Genomic DNA, 25359 nt, shown 5'->3' with positions numbered 1-25359 from the left:
AGGTTACAGGTTGGCCACCTGGAATTTATGGTAGCTATGTTTTATATTTCATTAGGGCAGAATGATTTTGGTTTATTCTTTGTCCTAGCTGAATTCTAATTCTTCAGCATAGTCTTTACTTCTGAAGTGCAGCCCATGTGGGGTTTCAAAGAAAAGCTTGAAGTGTTTGTTCAGTTTCTCTATCTTGGTTGGCTTCAAATTCTAAACTCTGTTGTGAGGTGTCCCTTTTTATTCTATTTTTTGGAACTGTTTGCAAAGGATTGGTGTTAATTCTTTAAAACTTTGATAGAATTCACCAATAAAACTATCTGGGCCTAGGCTATCCTTGTAGGAGTAGTTTGTTTTTTTTTTCTAATCCAATTTTTACTTACTACAGGTTTTTTCAGATTTTCTATTTCTTCTTGACTTAGTTTCAGTAGTTTGTTACTTTCTGGGAATTTTTCCATTTCATGTAGGCTATTAATTTGTTGGCATAAATTATTCATAGTATTCCTTAAACTTTTGTTTATGTAAGGCCCATAGTGATGTCCCCTATCCATTCCTGATTTATTTTAAATTTTTATTAAAATTTTTTTAATGTTTATTTATTTTTGAGAGAAAGAGAGAGAGAGAGAGAGAGAGAGAGAGAGAAACAGTGCAAGTGGGGGAAGGCAAAGGGAGAGAGGGAGACACAGAATCTGAAGCAGGCTCCAGGCTTTGTACTGCCAGCTAAGATGCAGGGCTCAATTTCACAGACATGGGGCTCAAACTCACGAACTGTGAGATCATGACCTGAGCTGAAGTTTGATGCTTAACTGACTGAGCTTCCCAGGCACCCCATTCCTGACTTTTTTTTATAAGTCTAGGTGAAGATTTATCATTTCTGCCGATCTTTTCAAAGAGTCATCTTTTAAAATGTTTATGTATTTATTTTGAGAAAGAGAGAGACAGAGAGACAGCGTGAGAGGGGGAGGGGCAGAGAGAGAGAATCCCAAGTAGGTCCATGCTATCAGTGTGGACACCAACGCAGGGCTTGATCTCACAGAACTGTGAGATCATGACCTAGCTGAAAGCAAGAGTTGAACACTTAAAACGACTGAGCCGCCCAGGCACTCCATTTTTCATTGATTTCTAATTTAATTCCATTTTTATCAGAAAAGTATTTTGTATGATTTCAATCTTTTTAAGTTTATTATGGTTTATTTTATAACCTAACATATAACCTATCTTGGGTAATGTTTCATATGTCTTGAGAAGAATGTGTATCCTGTCCATATATTTTCCACTATTCCATGATTCATCTCAAAATGCAATTCCTGCCTTCCTTAACACATAAAGACAAGTTCCACTTTGAATTGTCCATTTGTTATTTTTGTCTTTCCAGCATCTACTCTCCTAGAAATGTCAGATTTGGATTTTTTTTTCTCTTTATAATCCACTCATTTACTCTGTCTTCAGTGATAAGAAATGGTACTGGTGTGCTCAAATAGGGTATTCTAACTCTAGAATCAGAGTAACTGACTGGCTTAGAAATAGTCGTGTAACTACAACCAGGCCAACAATATTCTACTCTTAGACCTTTGTTAAAGTAACTAGTTAGGAAGCACAATCCTTCTGCTCAGGTGTAAGATAAAAGTTGGTAGAATGCTGCCATCAATAGAATACCCAGCCAGAGATGAAGGAAACATATTGGGAAGAAGTAGGGTCAGAAAATGACTCCCAATGACATTGCTGGAGAACCAGAATCTAGATAGGTTAAAACATGGAGCTGTGCCCAAATGGACATTAGCTACTTGAGGTAATGAATTCCCTTTATTTTTGCTTATTCCCATTTGAGTTGTTTCCTAATATCCACCTCCATAAAGTTTCTTTCATCCATTTCTCATTTTTTAGAAATAATGTTGAAGAGGTTCTTATATAGGTGAAAATTTGGACTAGGTAATGTTATTGTCCTTTCCTACCCTCCAGTTCTATGATTTCTGACCACAGTTTGTAGGAGTCTCTGAAATAGCTTTCAGAGTCTCTGATATAGTGTTCAGACCTCCCATTGTTCTGCCAATTTCTCATGGGTACAGTTGCCCCAACTGTAAAATACAGACAATCATAGTATCTACCTTAGGACTGAATTTATGGGAACCTAGAAAGAGGGAGCTCATGTAAATTTCATTTCTCAGGTTGGGAGGTGCATGAGAACTTAAGCCACTTACATTGGTATCAATATATTTTGTTGCCTGAATTTATTCATTTTGTTTATGTTTTTAATGTTTACTTAGTTTTGAGAGAGAGAGAGAGGGAGAGAGAGGAAGAGAGTGAGAGTGAGTGGGGGGAGGGGCAGATGGAGGGGGACAGAGGATCCGAAGTGGGCTCTGCACTGACAGCAGAGATCCCGACATGGGGCTTGAACTTAGGAACTGTGAGATCATGACCTGAGCCAAAGTCGGATGCTTAACAGACTGAGCCACCCAGGTGCCCTCATTTTGTTTCTCAGTGGAAGATCACTTTCCTTTCTATCCCTCTACCATATAGCCAGTGAATGTTAACACAAATTTTTAAGTGAAAATGTATGCAAAAATTCATCATTATAAATTCGTAAATTTACGAGAAAAATTCACACAGAAATAATCTCTATGTGATATTTCCTCCCAAAAGAATTCATCTTCAGGTGTTTATAAATTATATTTCAAAATTATCTAACTTGGTATATTTTACAGTTTGATTGACAAATGTAGTCATGTTCTTAAGAATCTATTCCAAATACCTGAGAAATACACAGAATCTTGTTATCATAGACCAATGTCCTCTATAATTCATAATCATTTTTCTTTTTAAATTTATTTATTTATTTTGAGAGAGAGAGAGACAGAGAGGGACAGAGAGAAGCAGAGAGAGAGGAGGAGAGAGAGAATCCCAAGCAGGCTCCGCACCAGCAGCACAGAGACTGACATGGGGCTCGAACTCACAAACCAGGAGAGGATGACCTGAGCTGAAACCAAGAGTGGGATGCTTAACCAACTAAGCCACCCAGATGCCCTATAATAATCTTTCTAATGGATGGGCAATTTAAATTTAATTCTAAATCAAATTGTACATAAAATTTTTAATTCTTTCCCACTCCTTAACTGTAGCAATATATTTTTTGTTGTTGAAAAAGGGATGTTAAACTTTTGCTGTCCAGGTTTACATGGCCAATTAATTCATATTTAACTTGAGGGCGATATATGAAATTCCTTAAAGCAATCATGAACTCTTTCAGTGGGAAGAGGAACCCTCAGTGAGTCTTACCAGGTTTCCGACTGACAGCACGCTGCTGAATTGCTCCGTCATAGGATAATGCTCCATGGCCATGAAAAGAGTATTTAAGACAATGCAGATGGTGATGGCCAGGTCAACAAATGGGTCCATCACAACCAGGTTGACGAGATGTTTCACCTTTAACCATGGTTTACAGCAATCCCAAATCAAACACATGTTAGCAAATTTGTACCAGCAGGGTGGGCATTTCTGTCTGGATTCTTCAAGTTCTGGAAAAAAAAAAAGTTACAATACTCATGAAAACTGCTTACTTTCTATTAAGCAGCATTTGGTTTAAATTGAAAGTGAATTTTTAGAAATCTAAAGTTGTCAAAAGGCCTTAATGGGTTAATCTGGTTGTGGAACAGGTTTCACCTATCATGGTTTTGCTGTAGAAAACATGGCCACAAAAAGGCTAGTGAACTTTCCAAATCTATTTTGGCTAAACAGAATTTCTAAGATTCTATCTGCAATATTAAACTGTCTGAAAATTATCTTCAAGGATATCCAAAACTAATGGGTAGGACTTGGGTTAAGCTCATCCATGCTCCAGATAGAGCCAGATGCATATATGTTATCAAAGAATCCCTCTGAGGAGATGTCTTAAAATCTTTATCAGTTATCATACTGAATCTCAGTTTCTTGGATTAGGTATGTGTTTTGAGGCAAAATGAGATATTTTTGTCAGTGTCACCAGTCTTAGTTAAAAAGTTTCCAGATAAGCCTTGTAAATACAGACTTGCACACTGAACTCATCAAGATTGTTTTTCTCTATATTTCATTATTTAACTAGAGGGCACAAAAGAAGAGAAAATATGTACCTTAAGGAACTGGGATACTCACTGTTAGCATAAATCAATGTTTCAACTGGGACTTATGTGCTACTGGTAAAATACAAGAGGATTTTCGGTGGAACATATGTAGAACTCATAAATTTTCATGGTGTGAATTTATTTTAATGTATTAAATTGTGTAATTATCGTATCAAGCCTATAAAATTTCATATCAAAATACATTATTTAAGAAAAAGGTACAATGGTTTCAAGAAGCATTTCAACTAAAAAATAGGAGAGAGAAGAGAGATTGCACAGCTCTTTAAGGTGATATTCAAAATACTGAAACTTGGTAAATACTGGCAAAGAATTTTGGAGAATTAGGAAGTGGGAGATTACTATCTTCTTGGGTAAGATGTTCTTTTAATAAACTCTTGAGTGGGAAGAGACTGGAGAACTTGTTTTCTGCCCGTGTTATTGCTTCACACCTGATTACCTGCTCTGCTAAATATGAGACCACCATTTCTTAACAGTAAAGTAGAGGGAAAGATTCTTTTTTCATTCATGACATATTTGACTCTGATCAGTTACCTTAGTATTACTATAGTAGCAACTGTAATATCCCTCCAAACCTGGTATAATTTACTAGGAGCTAAACTTTGTGGGAGAGAAAACAGCATATGGAATTGGTAAACATGACCACAGCTAATGATTTTTTTGTTTTGCTGATAAACATTCACTATTAGCTAATGCTGTAAGTTTACCACTTCCCTCTAGGAGATTAATTTCCCAATTATTTTTAACAGAAGTCTATTGGAGGTAGATTCTTCAGTGATCTCTTTAGGTATTAAAATTCTTCAAGTGCACAGTTTATTCTATTTCTCTTAATATGTAATTGTGTAAATAATAAAGAAGAGTTGAGGTATAAATCAAAGGCAATACATAATTATTAATCACCAGTTATTGCATAGATGCTTTTAAGACTCCTACATAACATCATGCTTATACTGAAGATAAAGAGATTTCATTTACAGTAAATAACAAAAGAGAAATGAAATAATGACTCTTGGTCTATGTGTAGTCAGAATAAGTTATTTTTTAAAATGCTACTTGTCATTCAGTAGATAAAAAGAAGCAAACAGGAATTGTGTAGAAAAAAAAATATACCAGAGAAAAGTTCAAAAGGGAAAATTCATCCAGTGTTGCTCATCTTGACACCAGGAAAAAGTGGAGCAAAGTTGTTTTAGTTCTAAAATAAAATCATTCAATTATTCATGCCAGAGAGAGAGAGAGAGAGAGAGAGAGAGAGAGAGAGAGAGAGAGAATGACAGGAGAGAGGGAGACAGAGACAGAGAAAAATAATCTTACATTTTAAAACAAAACAAAGCACTCATGAAAGAACGACAGCCATTTCTCCATTATTCCTGTGTGGATTATCCGCAGTGGGATTCATTTACATCCCAGTTTAGATATTTTGTTGGCTCTCCTCAATTCCTCAGGTGTTTGTAACTTTCCCTCTCACTATCCTTCCCATGGATGTGACCAGGAAACATTTCTATGCGGTTTTTGCCTTTAAAACTTGAAAAGCAAACAATTTCATTAAATAGGAGGCTATTCGTTACCATGGACAATGGAGACTTGACTGTAGTTCAAAAGAAGGAAAACAAAAGATGCCAGCCAGCTGGATCAACAAGCCTGGTTCCAAAAAAAAAAAAAAAGGATAAATTAAACCATGATTAGCTTTGAAGGAAGATCCCCAAATAAGCAAATTATGTCAACTTAAGAAACCTTTCTACTGTTAGCAGGAACAAAAATAGGAAGCACCATATTAAAGACAGCTCTAGTATGCATGTGTATGTGAAGTATTGCTAACAACCAACATAGATCAATGCCACATTCCATATAGCCAACGAAAAACAGAATGAAAATGTTGCCATTGTCCCTCACAAAAGTATAAAGTCACAAAGCTCTGCAGATATTAAACCAAACACTCAGTCTCCTGCTTCCTGAATTATACATATTTCTAGGACATCCTAGGCAACTCCATTGAGATACATTTCAATGGAGAGCCATTTGGGTGCACTCATTTTGAACTCCATATCTTAATTAGTGGACAAGTCCAATCTTGTGGTGGATTGATGTTTTTCAAGTAATTTCTTATGTCAGCTCAAACTTAATGGTATCAGAAGTGCAAAGTAGGACTGTTGATTTAGACTTACCCTGTCTCCTTCTCTACTTCTTGCTTTAGGGAGCAGACATGCTGCTGACATCGGTAGCAGAACCACTGGCAGCTTCCTCTCAGTGGTTTTGCTATGGCAAGGAGCAGAAGACCAGAGAATCTTCAAAAGATTTACCTGGAGGGACAGGGAGGAGCAAGCTACTGGCAGCTGGGGGAGAAGAGGGAGTGCAAGCTAACGCAGGCGAGGTTGGAGAAGAACGTACTGAGTTTAATATTCCATAGAAATCAGTGAAAAGATTTCTGATACTGCAGTAGGATATTATAGAAATTGGGTCTTGTAATATTGACATGGCTGTGATATATTCAGCCATCTACACTGTGGGTTTTTCCTGGCTGTGACTTTTAGGCTTTGGTACTGGTATTAGTATCAAAGGATCTTTGCATTCAGACTAGAAAAGAATTATTCCAAGAATCCATCCAATACCAAGAGAAACTATAACTAACAATAAGAAAGCCATGTGCCTATGCCTCATCTCTCATTCACCATCTCTCTCTTTTTTTTTCCTTTGACATGTCTACACACACATACACACACACACACATACAGCTTGGGAGAGGGCAGAAAGAGGGAGTTATAACAGAGATAGGGAGAGAAGGGAGAAGGGGGTAAGGGAGGAGGATAGAATATATTTTATATGAAAGTATTTTCCAAGTAGTTGAAGTTGATAGTTCATATTTAAATTCACTTACAGCATGGAAAGACACAAATGTGAATTAACAAAAACAACGAAAATAAAACAATAATGATAATATTTATTAACTGCCTTCTAAATTCAGATACATAGGTGCTTTATATATGATGTTTCAATTCTTACAACAATCTTATGCCTAAACTTCATTATCTGCATTTTACTGATGGAAAAACTGTGGTTTAGAGTCATAAATTAACACATTTAACATGTAGCAGAGCCAAGAATTGATCACAGATCAAGCTGTCCCCAAAGTCTTTATTTTGGCATTATAAGGTCCAGACGTCTAAACAATATGTTAACCACTCAGAAATATAATCTGCAGCTAAATAAAGAGATGATATATTGTAATACTCTGGTCAGAGAGAGGCAAGAGTAGTTCTAAAAATTCTTTAAAAAAATGCTTCAAAGAGGTAATATAGAATCCTAATCCACATTTTTAATTTATATTTCTGGTTAAACACAAGGACTTTATAACTTATGTCTTAAGCAGTTAATACAATTCAAATGGGTTAGCATCACCATGAAAATAAATATTTATAATGTTACTCTTTTCATTGTCATGCACACAACAAGCTTCAACAGTTTAGAATTTAATCTACAAAAGCAGTATTCCAAGTATATCTTGAATTTGCATTAGCTTCCTGGAGACTAAATGTAAAAATCTATTCGAGATAGTACAATCTATGTGTTGTATGTGGATTTTACTTTTATCTGGTAAGAGATATAATGCTGGTATGGTATAAGGTCAGGAAGAATTTTCTTGGAATTTATGGAAGTATTTTGTTTTCATCATTACCAAAGCACCACCAAGTAGCTCTGCTGTAAGGCTTTTGACGTACCTTCCATAGTGTTGGTCAAAATACTAGCTAGACTCATTGCTCTTTGCCTTGCCGTAGGATCTTCCAGCAAGTCCATGGAAACATGGTAAGAACTGGATCGTCTCTTTCTTAGTTCTGTTTCAGTAGTTGTGCCCTGAAAATAAAATTTCAGATAAAATAACTATTACTCTTAAGGGTAGCAAAACCCAAAGTGTTCCTATAATAGGTTCTGCTTAACTAAATGTCCACCAGATGAGAATAGCTCATTAAGACATTGCTGGAATCATCATTCTTGGGAAGTGTTTGAAAGCCCATCAGATTCTCACCCTTCAGGGATGCCTGGGTTTGCAATCAAGCTGGACTTTAATTCCTCCCCCTTGGAGCTTTTGACTGGAGGGATCATGCCTACCATCATACAGATGACTTTTAGCATTTCAATCAATCTTACCTAGGACTTCAGATTCAAGCTCATTGTTCCTTGATTTACCCTCAGGTTGAATTATTAGACCTTTATAGACAAATATTCATGTGGTTTAATGTATGGAAAGAAGTTTTAAGGTTTCCCTAATACTCATCAGTTACAGTTCCTCTAAAATGTGAATTCCACTTGTAAAATGTTTTTGTTCATTATCAACAGGTAGCATTTCCTAACATCTTTAACAATAAAAGTAAAATATTAGAACTAATCTGCAACTGTTTTACATTTACAAAACAACTCCAAAAAAATCCACAAAACAACCCATATCCTTGGCACCGAAACTCTAATTTAAGGCAATAACACCAATTTTAGGAACTTTGATTTTTAACCATGCTAAAATGATTTGATGATTTTCTATTCCAAAATAAACTCACCAAGATTTCAACATGGGTGGAAATTTATTCCTACTTTAGGAGATCAAACAATGAAATTAATTATCACAGGAAGAAAGGGCAAAACTCATACTTTTCAAAGGCAGATCTGAGGGCCAATAACAAATAAGTCATTTTTAGTTCTCTGAGGATTCTCCCTATTTCTGAAAAAGCAATATGAGTCCTGTTCATCTACTTTGACTTTACTGTGGGATGAGTAATATTATGTTATTAATCTGCATACCTATAATGTAGACATATTCAAAAGCAAAGTTTCCACTTAACTGATATGATTGCCATTAATGGCGATAAACATCTATACAGGTCACTCTAAAAGTAATTTTTCATAGAAGAGAAATAAAATTAATGAGAAAAAATAACCCTTCTCTGATGAAACTAAAGCTCTTTAAATCAAAAGGTTATCTCTCAAAAATTAAAATATTTGGCCTGGTCAGAGAAACAATGTCTTGAGAAAAAAAAAGGTCACTTAGAGTTCATCTAGTCTCTTTTGCTCTACAGAGAACTATACGTGCAATCCTAGATCTGTCTAATCTTTAATGATAGATTTCTGAACCTCTAATGATATTACTGAGGAAATTCTTAAGTTAAATTGCTTCCATTGAATTTATGTATAGGGGATACTGTGTGCTTTGGAGGGGGTCATTTGCCTTCAGCTGTTTCTTTTCTTTTTCTTTTTAATTTTTAAATGTTTATTTATTTTTGAGTGAGAGAGAGAGGAAAGAGTGTGAGCAGGGGAGGGGCAGAGAGAGAGGGAGACACAGAATCCGAAGCAGGATCCAGGCTCTGAGCTGTCAGCACAGACCCCCATGTGGGGCTCGAACCCACAGACCCCAAGATCACGACCTGAGCTGAAGTCAGATGCTCAACCGACTGGCCACCCAGGCGCCTTCAGCTGTTTATTTTCTATTCTCATTTCCCCCTCTGCAGTCTCTGAAAACCTACTCCTTCATCTACACCTTCAGCTCCAGCTGCACCACAGGGTGCTTCTCAGCACCTGACCACAGGATTGAAGAATGGACAGGACAGAGGGGGAAATAAAAGGATCTCGCTAAGCTCTGCTTCAAATGGGTTCCAAATTGCCTTCAGAGATTTATCCTACCCTCTCTGATAGGGCAGGAGTCTTATAGTAATTACTGAAAATGCTATTTTCTGAGATTCTCTTTGTATTTATGCAAAAAAGTTGTGGATTTGTTTTTGTTTGTTCAATTAACATTTATCAAGATCAGTGATGCTCATACTTTATTATGTGTAAGAATCATGTGGGATGCTTGTCAAGGAAGGACTTTCCCTGACTTGGTTCTCTTCAGTCTTTTAGTCTGAGTAAGTCTCAATCGGCCCAGGAATCTCCATTTTTTTTTCCCCTTAAATCACTTTATTGAGGAATGACTGACATGTAAAAAGCCATATATATTTAATGTATGCAATTCAATGAGTATACACTCATGAATTATCATCACTATCAAGCCCACAAACAACTTCAACATCTTCCAAAGTCTCCTCCCACACCCTTTATTATTGTTGTTGTTGCTGTTATTATTTGTGAGAACACTTAACACAAGATCTATCAGCTTAGCAAAATTTTAAGTATACAATACAGTATCATTAGCTTATCGGCACAATGCTCCACAAATATCCAGAACTTATTTATCTTGCTTAATGAAAATTTTGTACCCTTTGACCATCAAACTCACAGAAGCAGAGCAGAATGGTGGTTGCCAGGGGTTGGGGGAGAGGGAAATGAGGTATCTCCATTTTTAAGAAGCATTCCAGGGAATTCTGATGCAGGTAGTCTGAGTGTGAAGTAGTATATTTTGAGCAACACTGGATTAAAATGAAAATGTTTACCTCCTTAGCAATTTCTTATTGTCCATTTAAGAAAGTTAAAAAAAAAATCAAAGGAAGGCAATACTGAAGAATGGATAGAATGTAGGTTTAGTAGCCAGCATACCTGGGGTCAAATCTTAGTTCCACCATGCACAGGCCTCAGTTTCCTCCTCTGTAAAATGGGGATAATATTAGTAACTATGATAAAGGGTTGTGGTGAGGACTTAATGAACTAATACATGTAAAGTGCTCTGGACAGTGTCTGGTACACAGCTACGCTTATTTTTTAAGAGACGTTGATATTCTTTCTCCATTCTTCCTGGTTCCTTCACTGCAGAGTTCTACTTTTTCACGATTTTATCTGAATCCAGGAAGCTTGGACATTTCTTTGGGAGAAAGTGGGGGCAGAGGCCATGGGAAAAAAAGTGATCAATGGCTATTTCTGTAACCCAAGTTAAGAAGTTCCTCTACTAGGTGACTAAAAGCTGACTCTGTATGATTTTATTGTGGCTTAAAGAGCTTGTCCAACTATAATAAATGCGATTGTATTAAAAAAGGCATACAAAGAAGATTTTAATATGATTTGGCAAACTATAAAATACAACCAAATGACATGGCTTGAATACTTTTATGTCAGCGACTAAATTCTTATTTAATACTAAAGCTTAAAAGCACCTTACGTTTTACAAATGAAAATGTCAATAATATATCCTTATTATATCCTTATCCTAATATATACTTCAGTCAAACCTCTTTTTTATATTCTTGACTTAGAGTCTCTTTGTTTACATAAAGAAATCATGATAGCAATATAGAAAATCAAAATCTGTTCTAAAAATGACAATACATGACCCTACCAGGTACTTTGAGTGACTTCTTTGCCACACAAAGGTACAATGGCTGGGGTCGTTTGAGTGGGTGCTAAACATGTTACAGTACTCTGACCTGCAAAGAAAAAGAATGTTGCAGGGCAGGATTTAGATGTCTTTAATGATAGTATCTACTTCAAGTGAAGTATCAAATTCTCCTTTTGATGGAACAGTAGTAACAAGATCCTTAAGCTGAGTATATAATCTCTTGCATCTCATTCTATCATATTAATGTTCTATTATATTAATTAAACATTATGTTTGATAAGTTATTACTGTGCTTTTTGGCAAGTTTCACACGCCTGGGCCTCTGAGTATATCTTTTTCTTCTTCCCGTTTTATGATGAATACTTCTATTTAGATTTTATGAGACCCAACCTGTATAATTTGTAGAAAACTCTAAATAGAACAATTTGACAAAAGAAGTTCACAGCTGGACTGAACCAACCCTAACAACTGACCTTACAAAATTCTTGCATGTGGAAATCAACAATCCTCCCGCCTACACCACACAGGTCCCTTCCCAGTGGCTGCAGTTTTCACTGGCCTCACCTCTGGAAGGAGTTGTCCAGCTGGAGATGTGAGAGCAGAAGGCCCCCCCACCAGGGACACCACTCCGTTGCAATCCACGGCGCTGTGCATCTTCCCGTTCACCGGCAGAATGGGGAGTACCCGGGAGGCGCGGCTGGCCTGGCTGACGTTGCTGTGACGCCGCTCTCCGTGTCGGTGTGGCACAAACAGAGAGTCTCTCCGGCTGTCATTGTCTTCAAAGGTGCTGTGCTCATCATCGGCAAAGTCATTCTCAGAGCCAATATCCTTCGCTCGACCTCTGAAACTGAAAAGGCTCGCCCTACTGTTGCGTCTTGGAGAGAAAAGGGAGCCACGGATGCTCAATAAAGACTAGGAATAACAGGAAAGCAAACGAAACACAGATGAAAGGAGTTAAGAGCGGTCATTCAGAAATACGTGAGACTTAACTTGTTGTTTCAGATTTGTTGACTTGCTTAAGGCCAAGTCATTGGATGAGTGGAAACATGGGACCCTGTGCTCACTGCTCGTGGTGTTCTGGCACTCTCTGCTAGGCCCACCTCTTTTTGATTTGCTTTCCCTTTTTCTCCCTTCCTTCATTTTTTTTAATTTTCCGCCATTTTCTTCTATTTTACACATGCCTTAAGACAGTCACAAATACCCCTCAACATTGTTTTGTCCCATTATTGGCACTAGAACAGATTTTTTTTGCTAGACCCTATTCTAGAAGCCAGCCTCACTTAACAAGCCAATGGAAAGCAATTACATATACACCTACATTTAGATCCTTTGAAGCCAAAAATACACCAAGAGCTCACTAGCGACCACACCCTGATGCAGACCTTACCACAGAGGAAAATAAAATCAAGCTTGCTGGTAAGTCTGTTTAATTATAGTACAAGGAGCAGCTTTCCCCCTTCCCTTTGCATATTTTATAAAGTCTTCATGAATAAATTAAACAAATCAAGCTGAGAACTTTATGATTCATTCCCTGATTTTCACTCTTCTGTCTCTCAAGAAATCTGAAGAGTACCATATTCACAAAAACCTGGTTTTCACTAAGTATTTGGTCACAGTCATTACCCAGGTTTCTAAATGGCTACATTGTCACTGCCACCATACAGTTTACCTTGATTCTTAAACATAGCAGCCTTGAACACAATTAATCACTTCCTGTTTATTACTAGTCTACGTTTATAACTTTACTGTGGTAAACACTTTTTGCTCATCGGATATCCACTTCTTCTTCTGTCAACAGTATCCTGATTATCCTTGACAATAATGTTGAGGCAAGACCATGACCCAGGCCTAGCCAATGAGGGTATTCCATAGAGAATCGTGTAAAGATGGGCAGGGGACCCTGCTTAGTCCATTGACAGCCACTTCTTTCTTTTACAATTGTTGGGAAAAGAGGTGCATTTTCAATTGGGGGTGCTAAGAATATTGACTAGAAGTTTGAACTTGCAGTGGGAATCTTGCCACTGTGTTGGAGAAACCCGGGCTGAAATATGGAGAAATGCTTGGCCATAACGTGTTTTGAGCCCTCGAATCCAGCTATGCCCAAAGCTACTCACAGATATTATCTATCTGATTTAATCAGGTCTCTTTTTATTTAGGCTGACTTGAGTTAGAGTTCTATGATTATTAATAGAAAGAATACTGATTTCATCATTTCAATATTATTAGTTTGATCTTATTCTCTCCAAAGGATTTAAAGCTAACTAAAATTATTTTGTACCTATATACAGTTCATATTCCCTGACCAACAAGTCTGCTTTTGATTTTCTTTTTAGCTAAAGAATAATGTTTCTCAGTAACGTCAATAAACATCTACAAAACATTTATAAACTTTAAACACTCTCTTATGTTATGGGATTCTATTCATTTACACAAAGAAGCACATTTACTTATTTTTTAATGTTTCTTTACTTTTGAGAGGGAGAGAGAGAGAGCCCACACACAAGCTAGGGAAGGACAGAGAATCCAAAGCATGCTCCAGGCCCCGAGCTGTGAGCACACAGACCAATGCGGGGCTCAAACTCACAAACCATGAGATCACGACCTGAGCCGAAGTCAGATGCTCAACTGACTAAGACACCCAGGTGCCCTCACAAAGAAGCACATTTAAAGAGACTGATCTGCTCCTCCAACAGAAGTCATTTCTACTTTTCCTGTTCCCAAATTTTTTCATCTTAGTTCCAACTTCATTAGTAAAATTCTTTCTTTCCTTTATTGTTTTCCATACAAGTAATTATTTTTAAAATTTCTCTTAGACTACCCAATTTCTTTCATCTCCTTTTGCTCTTTTCACAAGATATTTTGATTTAGCTATAAAAACATAAGAATTACAGGATCTGTGACATACTGGTTATTGTCAGCTCAAAAGATAAGAAATGCCTGGCAATAAGAAATAAGGTAGAAATTATATGTATCACTCTTACTAAGAGTTTATATTTTAGCTATAAGTACTCCATTCAGAGCCAATAGAAGGATTGGAGGGAGATATGTTATAAAATTGCACACAAAGTTTCTCCAAGTTCAAAGGTGAATTATGCCATACAAGAGCACAGTTTACATGAGATGGCTGTATGAAAAACGATTGTGCCCCATCCGCTAGCATCAACTTTTACTGCTTGCATTAATTATATGAATCCATAACAATCAAATGCTGCACTGTAAATAAAGGATGACCAATAAGAAAACTCTGCCATAACAAATGAATCTCTAAAAAGCAAACTTAAGAAGGCCGACTATATCTTGTAAAGGTTTCAAAATAAAATGTCCAGATTGTCTTGAGACTTGATTAGAGACTGTTCTTTTGATTTCTTTCTCTCCCCTCTCCCATACTAAAAAATCAAACTGAAGCCTAAGAAATATTTCATACAATCCACCTACTATACTGAAAAATTATAATCTTGCAATAAAAGCCTACATTATATATACTATATATGTATATAATATATATATATATATATATTAATATGAAAGTATAAATGGTTACCAACACAATTGCCTTTCCATCATGTTACCACAAAACAATAGTTTTAATACTTTGGGGTCTTGGGCTTTCAAAAAATCTAAAAATGGACCTTTCATCACTGTACCCAGGTTAAGAACTTCTACCTCGCTTGATATTTTCAGTATTACTTCCAGGGATTTGGAGAGTGGGATTAGTATAAATAAAGGATTCTCCCTGTCTCTCTCCCCTCTTCCTCCCTTTCTCTTTCTCTCCCTCTTCCTCTTTCTCTCTGCCTCTCCATCTTCTTAGCTATTTGTTTGACTACTTATCAGATAAAAGGAAAGTCTTTCACTTTTTAAAAATACGGATACCATTTAAGAAACAAGTATCAGTGTGAGCCAGATGGTGCATGTTGTATAAGTCAGTGATCACTTATCATGCCCAGCTAGCTAGGAAATAGTTACAAAGAAGACAGTACTGGGGAAATCCATGAGCAAAATTTATAGAAATAAGCAGGTCAAAACTTAACCTTTTCAGGCTTCATGATTTCACCTAGAATTAGTTCTACTGGATTTGAAATAAAGCAAATTAAAGAGACTCTCTGTGGCACCTGGTGATTTGCTCTTTCAAATTTGGGCAATTTTACCTCTAGTAAAATTTATTTTATTTTGAAACCCCTTCCCTCTCTCCCTCCTTTCCTCCTTCTCTCCCTTCCTTCCTTTCTCTCTTCCTTCCTCTCTCCCTTCCTCCCTTTCTACCTTCTTCCTTTCCTTTCTTTCCAAAATGAAGATGCTGTAAAAAGGGAATCTGATTTTTAAGGAATTCACATTTATTAAGATTAATGTCTCCACTAATTAAATCATAATGATTATGACAACATGAACGAGAATGAGTATAAAATGCAGATATTAAAACCAAATTCTATTTTAAATATGAACTAAACCCCACTAATCCTTTAATCTATCCCATGTCATAATGTTATTTGGACTTGGAATGAATCAAGTTAACCTATAAAAATTTTACACCTATTAAATATAAGTTTTTGTGAGACTCTATACTACAAAATGTATGAAGAACAACTAAAATCCTATACATTAATTTTTTAGTGAAATCAAATGGTAAGTTGCCTTATCAGTTTTCTTAAATACTCTTTCAGGTTGGGGTGATAAAGTGGAAAGTTCAGGTGGCTCAGTGTCATATCAAATTTGAATACCACCTGAACCCTTAGTAACTATATGACATTGGGCAGTTATTAATTTCACAGGGCCTGATAAATAGTGAAAGTAATATGACGCAGAGCTGTTAGTATTAATTATGATAATGTAAAAAGAATGCCAAGAATAAAACAAGCACTTGGCAAAGAATACAGCCTTCTCTTTCTTTTCACATCTGTAGTTTGGGGTGATGATTATGGTACCTGCTCAGGGCTGCAGTGACAGATTTAAACAAATTTATATTGAAAGCTGCAATGCACTTTGTCTATCACTGCTGTTCTTTTTTAAAAAAAAAATTAATGTTTATTTATTTTTGAGAGAGAGAGCTGAGGAGGGGCAGAGAGATAGAGGGAAACACAGAACCCGAAGCAGTCTCCAGGCTCTGAGCTGTCAGCACAGAGCCTGACGTGGGGCTTGAACCCACGAACCGTGAGATCATGACCTGAGCCGAAGTCCGGTGCTCGACGGACTAAGCCACCCAGGCGCCCCTATCTATCAGTGTTGTTCTAATTGTCTTTGTTACTGTACAGATACTAAGGTTTCACCACTGGTGAAATTGTCTTCTGAGAACCCGTATTCCTGGTAATTCTCTTGGTAATTTCAAAATTTAAGGATCCTAAATCTCAACGTTTCCACAGCTTGTGTTAGTACATAAGCCACAGGCATCCAGTGAACATTTACTGCACTGTAGAATCAAGGTATTCTTTCAGGGCGAATCCCACATTAAACATGAGACAGATAATCAAGTGCCACTCAACACCACTATTTATTTAGTGTCATAAATATTCCTCAGTGCATTTCCACCTAACAATTTTGGCTACACTTGTAGAAAAATTTTGCTTCAGTTCCCCTTGAAATGAGGGTCTGAAGAATGATTCTTCCAATGAGGTTTGTATGTGAATGGGAACAACCACACAGATGGTCTGAAAGAATACACAGTTCACTTCTAGGAACCTGCCACTCAGAAAGCCCATAGTCACTGGGTCCAGGCACAGCAGCATAGCTAAAAACGGATGGGAACCATCTGCTGAGAATTTCTCATGTGGAAACTTGCCCCGAGATGTTTGAGTCTTCAACAAAACCTCAAAACCACAAACCTTCCCAAGCTCAGTGGGGATCTACGCTCTAAAACTGCTTTCTTGGGATTCCAAAAGTCACAAAACTCACAAAGTCTCTGAGGTGATAATCAAAACACTTGATGATCATTACAATTCTGAAAGCACTGTGCCATCCAGGGGTAAGACGGTTTTATTTCTACCAAATGCTGGCGTATCTTTAAAACATGGCTTGCTACGAAACGCAATTTGCGTAAGCTAATAATATCTTTACCTGGTGTGGAGAAGAAAACCTCTTTTCATATGTCAGCCTGCTTCCTTCTAAGGAAAAACGGAAACCTTTTCTTCTTATGCTGTCTTCGGATTCCGATTTGCGGACTCCGTCTTCTTTGTCTTCTTCTCCAGACTGTTCTTTCTGCTTCTTTTTCTTCCTTCTGTTTTTCAGCTCTTTTTCACTCTTGGAGCTCAACTTTGATGCTACTGAAGAACTCTCTGAGAAAACGCCTATCCCGCCGGCACCACTGAACTCTCTTGATTCAGCAGATGCTGCCGCAGCTGCTGCCTGGAAGGGCATGTGGTAAATGGTAGTTGCATACAAACCTTGCGAAACTCTATCCATGTTTACTGCTTAATTTACTTTTAGTATCATGAATACGATCTTGAAAAACAATTCTCCATTCTGGTCCATATGTTGGAAAGTAATGCATCGTCAGTAGACCAATTAAAGAATTAAAGTCAATAGACACGTGGAAGATGATACATGTGACTTTGATGGAAACTTTCAAGCTCTGGCCTCTCCATATGCTCTCTAATTATTCAATAATATGAGCAAGACGTTCAACTATCATAACACAGTTTTCTATGACTTAACCACTAGTTTAAGAAGGAAAGAATTCAAGAATTAAAGGTTTCCTATTTCAACCTGATCCATCACACTTCCACTTGACAGTCACTTTTGGCACCCTTCTAAATTAGTGAATTTAATTCAACCAAATATTTTTATTTTAATAAAATCTCCCCCCCTCTCTCACTTGAGTATTTCACTAAGAAATGTACAACAAAAACACGTTACAGATCATATGTAAGGGAATCCCAGATCATGGCCTCTGAATGAATTTCTAAATTATAACAGCACAGTTTTTGGAAAGATATGGTATTCTATGTTGCTGTTGTTACCCCAGTATATTTTATCTATCTGACCTTTATTAAATATTTAGGAGACTCAGTATTAAAACGTAACTATAATTAAGATCCAAGAAAATCCAAAAATAGGCAATTGGATTAGCTAATGCCATTAAGTCAAGGAAATATAATTTGGAGCTATTCTTGCCTTATTCTGAAGTCTTATCAAGTCCAAATTAAATTATTTTTACAGGATAGGAGGCAAAGCATGTAGTGATTTACTGTATTTATACACCAGCATTTTTCTTATGCAATCCATAAACTTGCATTAAGCACCCTTCAAATAAAAAATAAATATTAAATAGGTCTTTGTTTTTTCAGATGCTAGGAAATAATCTTCTCAGCTTGACTCTGGTTTTCTGACCTTTCCCACCTCTAGTGACACTAATGAAGAAGTAACTAGAACAAATTCCTCTTCCCCAGAAACATTAAGGAAATGCTTTGATTGACAGCATGTAGGTTTAAGTACTTTGTGAGCTTGAGCAAATGAGGAGTCACAAGGGAGAAAAAAAAAGTCAACAAAGCAATTATAAATTCTGCATGTGTTGATGCCATCAGATTGACAGTAATCATCAACATAAAATAATAATCTCCTAAAAACCTAACAGGCTTTTAACACCAAACACATATGACATGTTTCAAATGTCACTTTTATCCACTACTGATTTTGTGTACTAAATGCCACTGTCCTCACCGGTGTGGTCAGAGGACTGAGATCAACAAGCGCAAAAGGACTCTATGCTTGCTAACTATACCTGAGCTTCCTCTTGTTGCTTTTTTAACTGTTCGAGCATCTGTTGAAATTCAGCCTCTTTCTGTTCTGCCTCCTCCAAGGTGGCCTGATTCTGTTCCTCGTAGGCCATGGCCACCACAGCCAGGATTAAATTTATCAGGTAGAATGAGCCCAAGAAAATGACCAGCACAAAAAATATCATGTATGTTTTCCCAGCAGCACGTAGTGTCTGCAAAAAGGTAAGAGATATTTATGAAATTTTACATAGATGTTACAGCTTTTATAGCAATTCTCTTGATCTCAGTATTTCATGCCTCCCAGAAGAATCATTTTATCTGTTCTCACCAGTTGGTAAAGGTTCTCCCAGAAGTCTTGAGTCATGAGACGAAATAAGGACAAGAAAGCCCAACTAAAGGTGTCAAAGCTTGTATAGCCATAGTTGGGGTTTCTACCAGCCTTCACACAGATGTATCCTTCTGGGCATTGGCTGTAATTAGATTAAAAGAAAGTCAGGACTGAAAGTCTGCAGGCTGACTTCCCTGTTTTTATAGACGCCAATATCTATTTTATATGACACTAGGCAAAACGGATTTCTCTCAACTTACCCAGCACTTAACCCACTACTATGTGGGCTGATTTACATAATAACAGATATATTAAGACTCTTTGTGGATTACTCTGTGATTCCTAATTGTCATTATATTTACCATGTCTCCATATAAAAGCAATCACATCATGATTAATATCTTCTGGGGCTTACAGACATGATCAGAAAAATAAGCCTACAGGGAAAAATTGATTTTCACTGAAGATATCTAGAGGCAGAGTGAGTCTGTCTGTGTGTGTGTGTGTGTATGTGTGTGTGTGAGTAGGGAAAAGGGGTGATGGAAGGATGGATGAGGGCACATGGAGAGGAGGGAATGACTCTGCATATTGAAGATTTCATAGTTATGTCCTTAATGATTAAACCAAACCTGGCCTCAATATTGTGCCTGATGCTTCTGGGCTACATGATCTCGGGTAAATTTCCTAACTTTGCTAATCGTCAGGCACCTCATTTATAAGAAAGGGCTAATAATCGAAATTGCCGTGTAAATAATTTTTTTAAACGTTTATTTACTTTTGAGACAGAGAGAGACAGAGCATGAACGGGGAAGGGTCAGAGAGAGAGAGCGAGACACAGAATCTGAAACAGGCTCCAGGCTCTGAGCTGTCAGCACAGAACCCGACGCGGGGCTCGAACTCACGAGCCGTGAGATCTTGACCTGAGCCGAAGTCGGACACTTAACTGACTGAGCCACCCAGGCGCCCCAGAAATTGCCTTGTAAATATATAAGCATTGAATAAGATATCATATGTAAAGGACTTAGTATTACAGACAAGGAATTAAAATTAGTTTGTTTTACTTATCACTGGGATTTGGAGATAAAGGCAGCACAATATTTATCATATGAGCCAAATGTAAAGCCATTGGAAATTTTGCTACAGGTATTAATTGTTAATAGCCACAATATCATCTTCCATTGAAAAAACATTAGAATTCTTTTGTGATTCTAAATTCTTGGGAAATAGGGGAAGGTAATTATTTCTCTGAATCTTCCTCAGCTTTAGCTCCAAGGGCAATACTTCTTTTTTTTTTTTTTTTTTTTGAATTTTTTTAAATGTTTTTTATTTGGGGGAAATAGAGAGACAGAGTGGGGGAGGGGCAGAGAGAGAGACACAGAATCTGAAAGCAGGCTCCAGGCTCTGAGCCTGTCAGCACACAGCCCCATGAGGGGCTCCAACCCACAAAGCGTGGGATCATGACCTGGGCCGAAGTCAGACGCTCAACGGACTGAGCCACCCAGGCGCCCCCCCAAGTGCAATACTTCTTAATAACAAATATTCACACATCAATCATAATAATCAAAAGCACATATTGAGTGCTATAATAACTATTGATTCGCTAATCCATTTAATTCTCATAGCAATTCTATTATAGTAACCATTTATTACATGGAGAAACTAAGGCACAGAGAGGGTATATGTTATTTGGTGGAGTCAGGCTTGAATCCATGCAAACTTCCCAGTCTATGCTCTTAACCACTTTGCTAAAAGATGCTCGACATACACTCACCATGACTCAGATACTGTCATTATCTTCAGAGATCTTACTTCTGAAGCCATGGAGACTACATTAGCATATAAAAAATATCACACTTACAAAAGTACATGCTTATGAATTCCATTAACTTAATCTTCTAATACATATGTACTGCTTTTTCAATTTTCCATTTAACTAATTTGGAAGATTAGCTGTGACCTAGTATGGAAAAATAATTGCCGCATATGAGTGTGTGAAGGAGGTGAGAATCCACACTTATTTCAGCTATTTTGAGAATCAGCGTGAAGTAGAATTTATGGAGGGCCCTGAATGAGGAGTGAGCGAGGGCTGGGTGGGTGGGAGGTGGCGAGTTATTGAGGCTGATGGAGCAGTGTGGACTGAAACTCCATATGAAACATCACTTACCCTGCATCCGAGCTGTTGCCACAAAGCAGAGCGTCATTTTGCCCTTCCAAAAAATAAAAGTGACCTATTTAAAGAGGGAGGAATTGAAAGAATCATTAAAAAAGCCCTCAAAACACTTCAGCCATTGTGTTTAGGTAATAAACCTTACAATTTTTTTCAACCATAATGAAATGGATAAAATAATAAATGTGTATATGGGCTGAATGAAAATATTTCAATAATAACTGAATACTAAACAAATACCAAAATACAAAGTCTTCAATTAAATAAATGTTTAGAAAATGTTTAAAAATAATTTGGGGCTGGGGGAATGAATAACTATCATAATATTCTCATATCAGCATTTATTGAAAATATAAACTCAAATTGCTTGGGATGGTTAAAAAAAAAAAGAGTTGCCAAATTAAGGCTGTTTGGCACAAAAAGTGAGAGAAAGGGATGCCTTGTTGTTCTGAAGTGCTTCCATGCAAGGAAAATTTTACTTTATAAGTACTTTTTTTCCTGGACTCGAAATAGATTCAGACATTTTTTTTTTTCCTACCAGTTTTAAGTTAATTTCCTGTGAAAAGTGGCTTAGGTGTTTTTTCTTTCTATAATGCTCTATATAAGTATTGTGTTTTGGATTTTGGCATGATTACTGTCTTTCAAAGGAACAGAATAAACTTGTTTCTTTGAAGATATATAATTTTCTAAGTATATCTAATTTCTATTCTTTTTTTAAAAAAATTAAAATGTTTATTTATTTTTGAGAGAGAGAGTGCAAGCAGGGAAGGGACAAGGTTGGGGGGGGGACAGAACATCTGAAGCGGGTTATGCCCTGAAAGCTTGAGCAAGCCCCATGCAGGGCTCGAACTCATGAACTGCAAGATCATGACCTGAGCCAAAGTGGGACCCTCAGCCGACTGAGCCACCCAGGTGCTCCTATCTAATTTCTATTCTTAGGGAATACCTATATATAACCTCAATAATTTGCAAAGATGATCTTATAAAACATGCACATACATAAACATACATATTTACATATTCTCATACAAAAGCACACCAACACAGAAACATTAAAACACATACATGTACCCCACAAAAAATTTATTGTATTTAGGACTACTTAAAGCCTATGTTGAAGGAATACCCTAACATATTATGCAGGGAAACCTGGGTCATAGTTTTGTAAAACGTTTTAGACTTCACCTCACAATATGTACCAAAAAATATTTTCAGATTTTTAAAGATTGAAGATTTAAAAACAAGTCCATTAATTTAATATATAAGCTTTGTGTTTTTTTATGTAGAATATATGGGGGGCTGCTTTACATGCAGAATATCTAAATGAATAGTTTTACGATCTCTGAACTAAGAAGCATTTTCTAAACTTAAGTAGAGAAAACTGAAAACAAATTTGATGACTATATTGCTAGAAGTGAAAATCACTTAAATATCAAAAACAAGCAATAAGATGAAAAAGAAGCTATATTTGCCAAAGAAGACAAAATGCTAATGTGCTTGATAAATGAAAGAATTCATGTGAATTCTCCAAAATATACTATCACTTGATGAACTGAGTAAAAAAATCAACAGGTAATTCACATTTTATGAAATATATAACTTGCTAATGATACTAATAAACATAGTTTAAAAATTCTACTGCAATTAAAATTAAGGAACAAGAAGATACATGTTTCTTGCTACCAAAGGGTTTTAAAATACAGTCACAGTCAATATTAAGGGGAGTTCAGTAAGGTGACCACTGTGTAAGGAGTTTACAGTGGTATGATCTCTTCTGAGAGCAATTTGACACTCTGTCTCCATAGCCTTAATCTGGTTATACCCTTTGACACTGCCTTTCCCTGCCTTCCCCCTTTCCCAATATTCTATTAATAGAAGTTTATCTGAAGGAAACAATCAGGAAAAGAGAAAAGATTTATGTGCAAATATTGTTATTGTGCTGTTATTATAATATTAATAAATGGGAAACCCCATAAATAATATTTCAAATTTTTTATTTATCCAATGAATCTTAATTTCTGTGATAGAAATCTTCATAAGAATATTTACTCTTAAAAGATGCATATAATTTGGGAAAGGATAAAATTTCACATGGTTCTAAAAACCATGAAGGATACCTTAGAACAAGTATCCCAGTGGAATAGTGATAATCTAAGGACCAATGGAAATTGGCTAGCTAATTGTATATGGAGAGGGAGGGACTTGGACATCCAAATGACAGAGAGGCTGGCTTCAATGATAAGAAATTATATTGAAGTATATGATATTGTATGTTTATTCTGATGTCCATCCCTAAATATAATCAAACTATACTGATAAACAACTCTAAAACAATGACTGACACCAAAAGGATAAATTGGAATAACAGAAGTTGGGTGTGAGTTTATGCTTTCCTATTATCAATAAGTGAATGGCTGGATTGGGGTTGCTTAAATTTCTGATGAGTACAAAAATTTAGATTTTCATCTCGGTGAGTGACTTCTCTATTTTCAGGCATATCATATGCACGCAATACATATAATGAGTCAACTGAATAGGGCCAGATTATTTTTCCCCAGTCTTCTTAACAATGCACTTAAGCACAATACACTGAATAGTTCAAACTACTGGTTTATTTACTACGTGACTGAAAACTCCTGATTAATGCCTAGCCAATATTTTTTTGTTTATGCAACATAAAATTGTATTGCTTTCCACACTGGTTTAGGAAAAGATACATTTTCGAGTGGTAACTTTGATCATACTGATTGATAAGATAGGTAAGGGGAAAAAAGCAGTAAAATATCATTATCATATCATATCATAAATATCATTTGATTTCTGTATTGCATGTGTTATCTAAATTGGTTAAGCCATTTGGTTTACATTAAAATGGAGACAATTTCTACTATATGTATTTTTTAATATTTAAAGGACTAAACAACTTAATGGTTAAAAGTATATCTTACTTTTATCCTCAATGTATTCATCCCAGTTAAACATGCTCACTGTCCTATTGAAAGTGGTACCATTCCCATCCAATGAGTTATTAAAGAAGGAAGTGATGTTTATTTCAAAGGATGAATTATCTGGGGGCCATTGCAAACATTTATTCCGCAGGTTGCCCATAAACAGCTGTAGTCCTATTAGTGCAAACACGCTCAGACAGAACACGGTCAGAATCATTACATCAGAGAGCTTCTTCACTGACTGGATCAGGGCCCCTACAATGGTCTTCAGGCCTATGAATAAAATCAAAGGGAGGAATTTAAATATACTATTCAATAGCTACTTTACCGACAAAAAACATCATGAGCTTGTCCTGGAAAATAAAAATGTCATGCAGAATGCCAACAACATTAGTTTAATGTTTGTGATTGAATAAGATTTTCATGAAAAGCCTGCTAGCTGGTGAAAATGAATGAAAGCAGAACTTGTATGTCCATTAGAAAACCGTGAATGGAAATGAACCAAAAGTGTATTTCCAAATACCCCTCAGAGCAAAAGAAATGATTTTATTATTCATGCTTAAACACCAACCTTGTGTAAATATTTTGCTTTTATTTGCAGATGTCTTACTCCCTAACCTCTTATTGATTTTAGAAAAATCTATATGAATAGAGTAGTAAGAAATCATGAAGTCAATGGATTATGAGGTTACATATTTGTGAATTCTGCAAGCTGGAATATGGGTTAAAAAAGGAAGACATCTGAAAACTGAGCCCCATGCAGCACTCATGCTATCTCTCACTCTTTCATTTATCTGCAGATAAGATAATCACCAGTTTTGGACCTAAATGGTCAAATTTGCATGAGTCTGAATGCCTCATAGTTTAGCTTCT

General features: G+C 36.5%; 1 protein-coding gene across 5 annotated transcripts in view; it reads right to left on the bottom strand.

The window, feature by feature from the left end:
* SCN2A (sodium voltage-gated channel alpha subunit 2) overlaps positions 1 to 25359 on the bottom strand; it is a 139291-nt gene that overhangs the window by 46944 nt on the left and 66988 nt on the right. For all 5 annotated transcript variants that reach the window (XM_053215216.1, XM_053215212.1, XM_053215214.1 and 2 more), the window contains exons 7-14: positions 24487 to 24759; positions 21536 to 21599; positions 19372 to 19513; positions 19049 to 19255; positions 17386 to 17673; positions 11908 to 12255; positions 7814 to 7946; positions 3262 to 3500 (exon numbers count right to left, since the gene is read on the bottom strand). In XM_053215216.1, coding sequence (XP_053071191.1) covers positions 3262 to 3500; positions 7814 to 7946; positions 11908 to 12255; positions 17386 to 17673; positions 19049 to 19255; positions 19372 to 19513; positions 21536 to 21599; positions 24487 to 24759 — 1694 coding nt within the window. The remainder of the gene's footprint in view (positions 1 to 3261; positions 3501 to 7813; positions 7947 to 11907; positions 12256 to 17385; positions 17674 to 19048; positions 19256 to 19371; positions 19514 to 21535; positions 21600 to 24486; positions 24760 to 25359) is intronic.

This window comes from Acinonyx jubatus, chromosome C1 (assembly GCF_027475565.1).
Source record: "Acinonyx jubatus isolate Ajub_Pintada_27869175 chromosome C1, VMU_Ajub_asm_v1.0, whole genome shotgun sequence".
NCBI classification, from domain to species: Eukaryota; Metazoa; Chordata; class Mammalia; order Carnivora; family Felidae; genus Acinonyx; species Acinonyx jubatus.
This window is presented reverse-complemented; position numbering and strand designations above follow the sequence as displayed.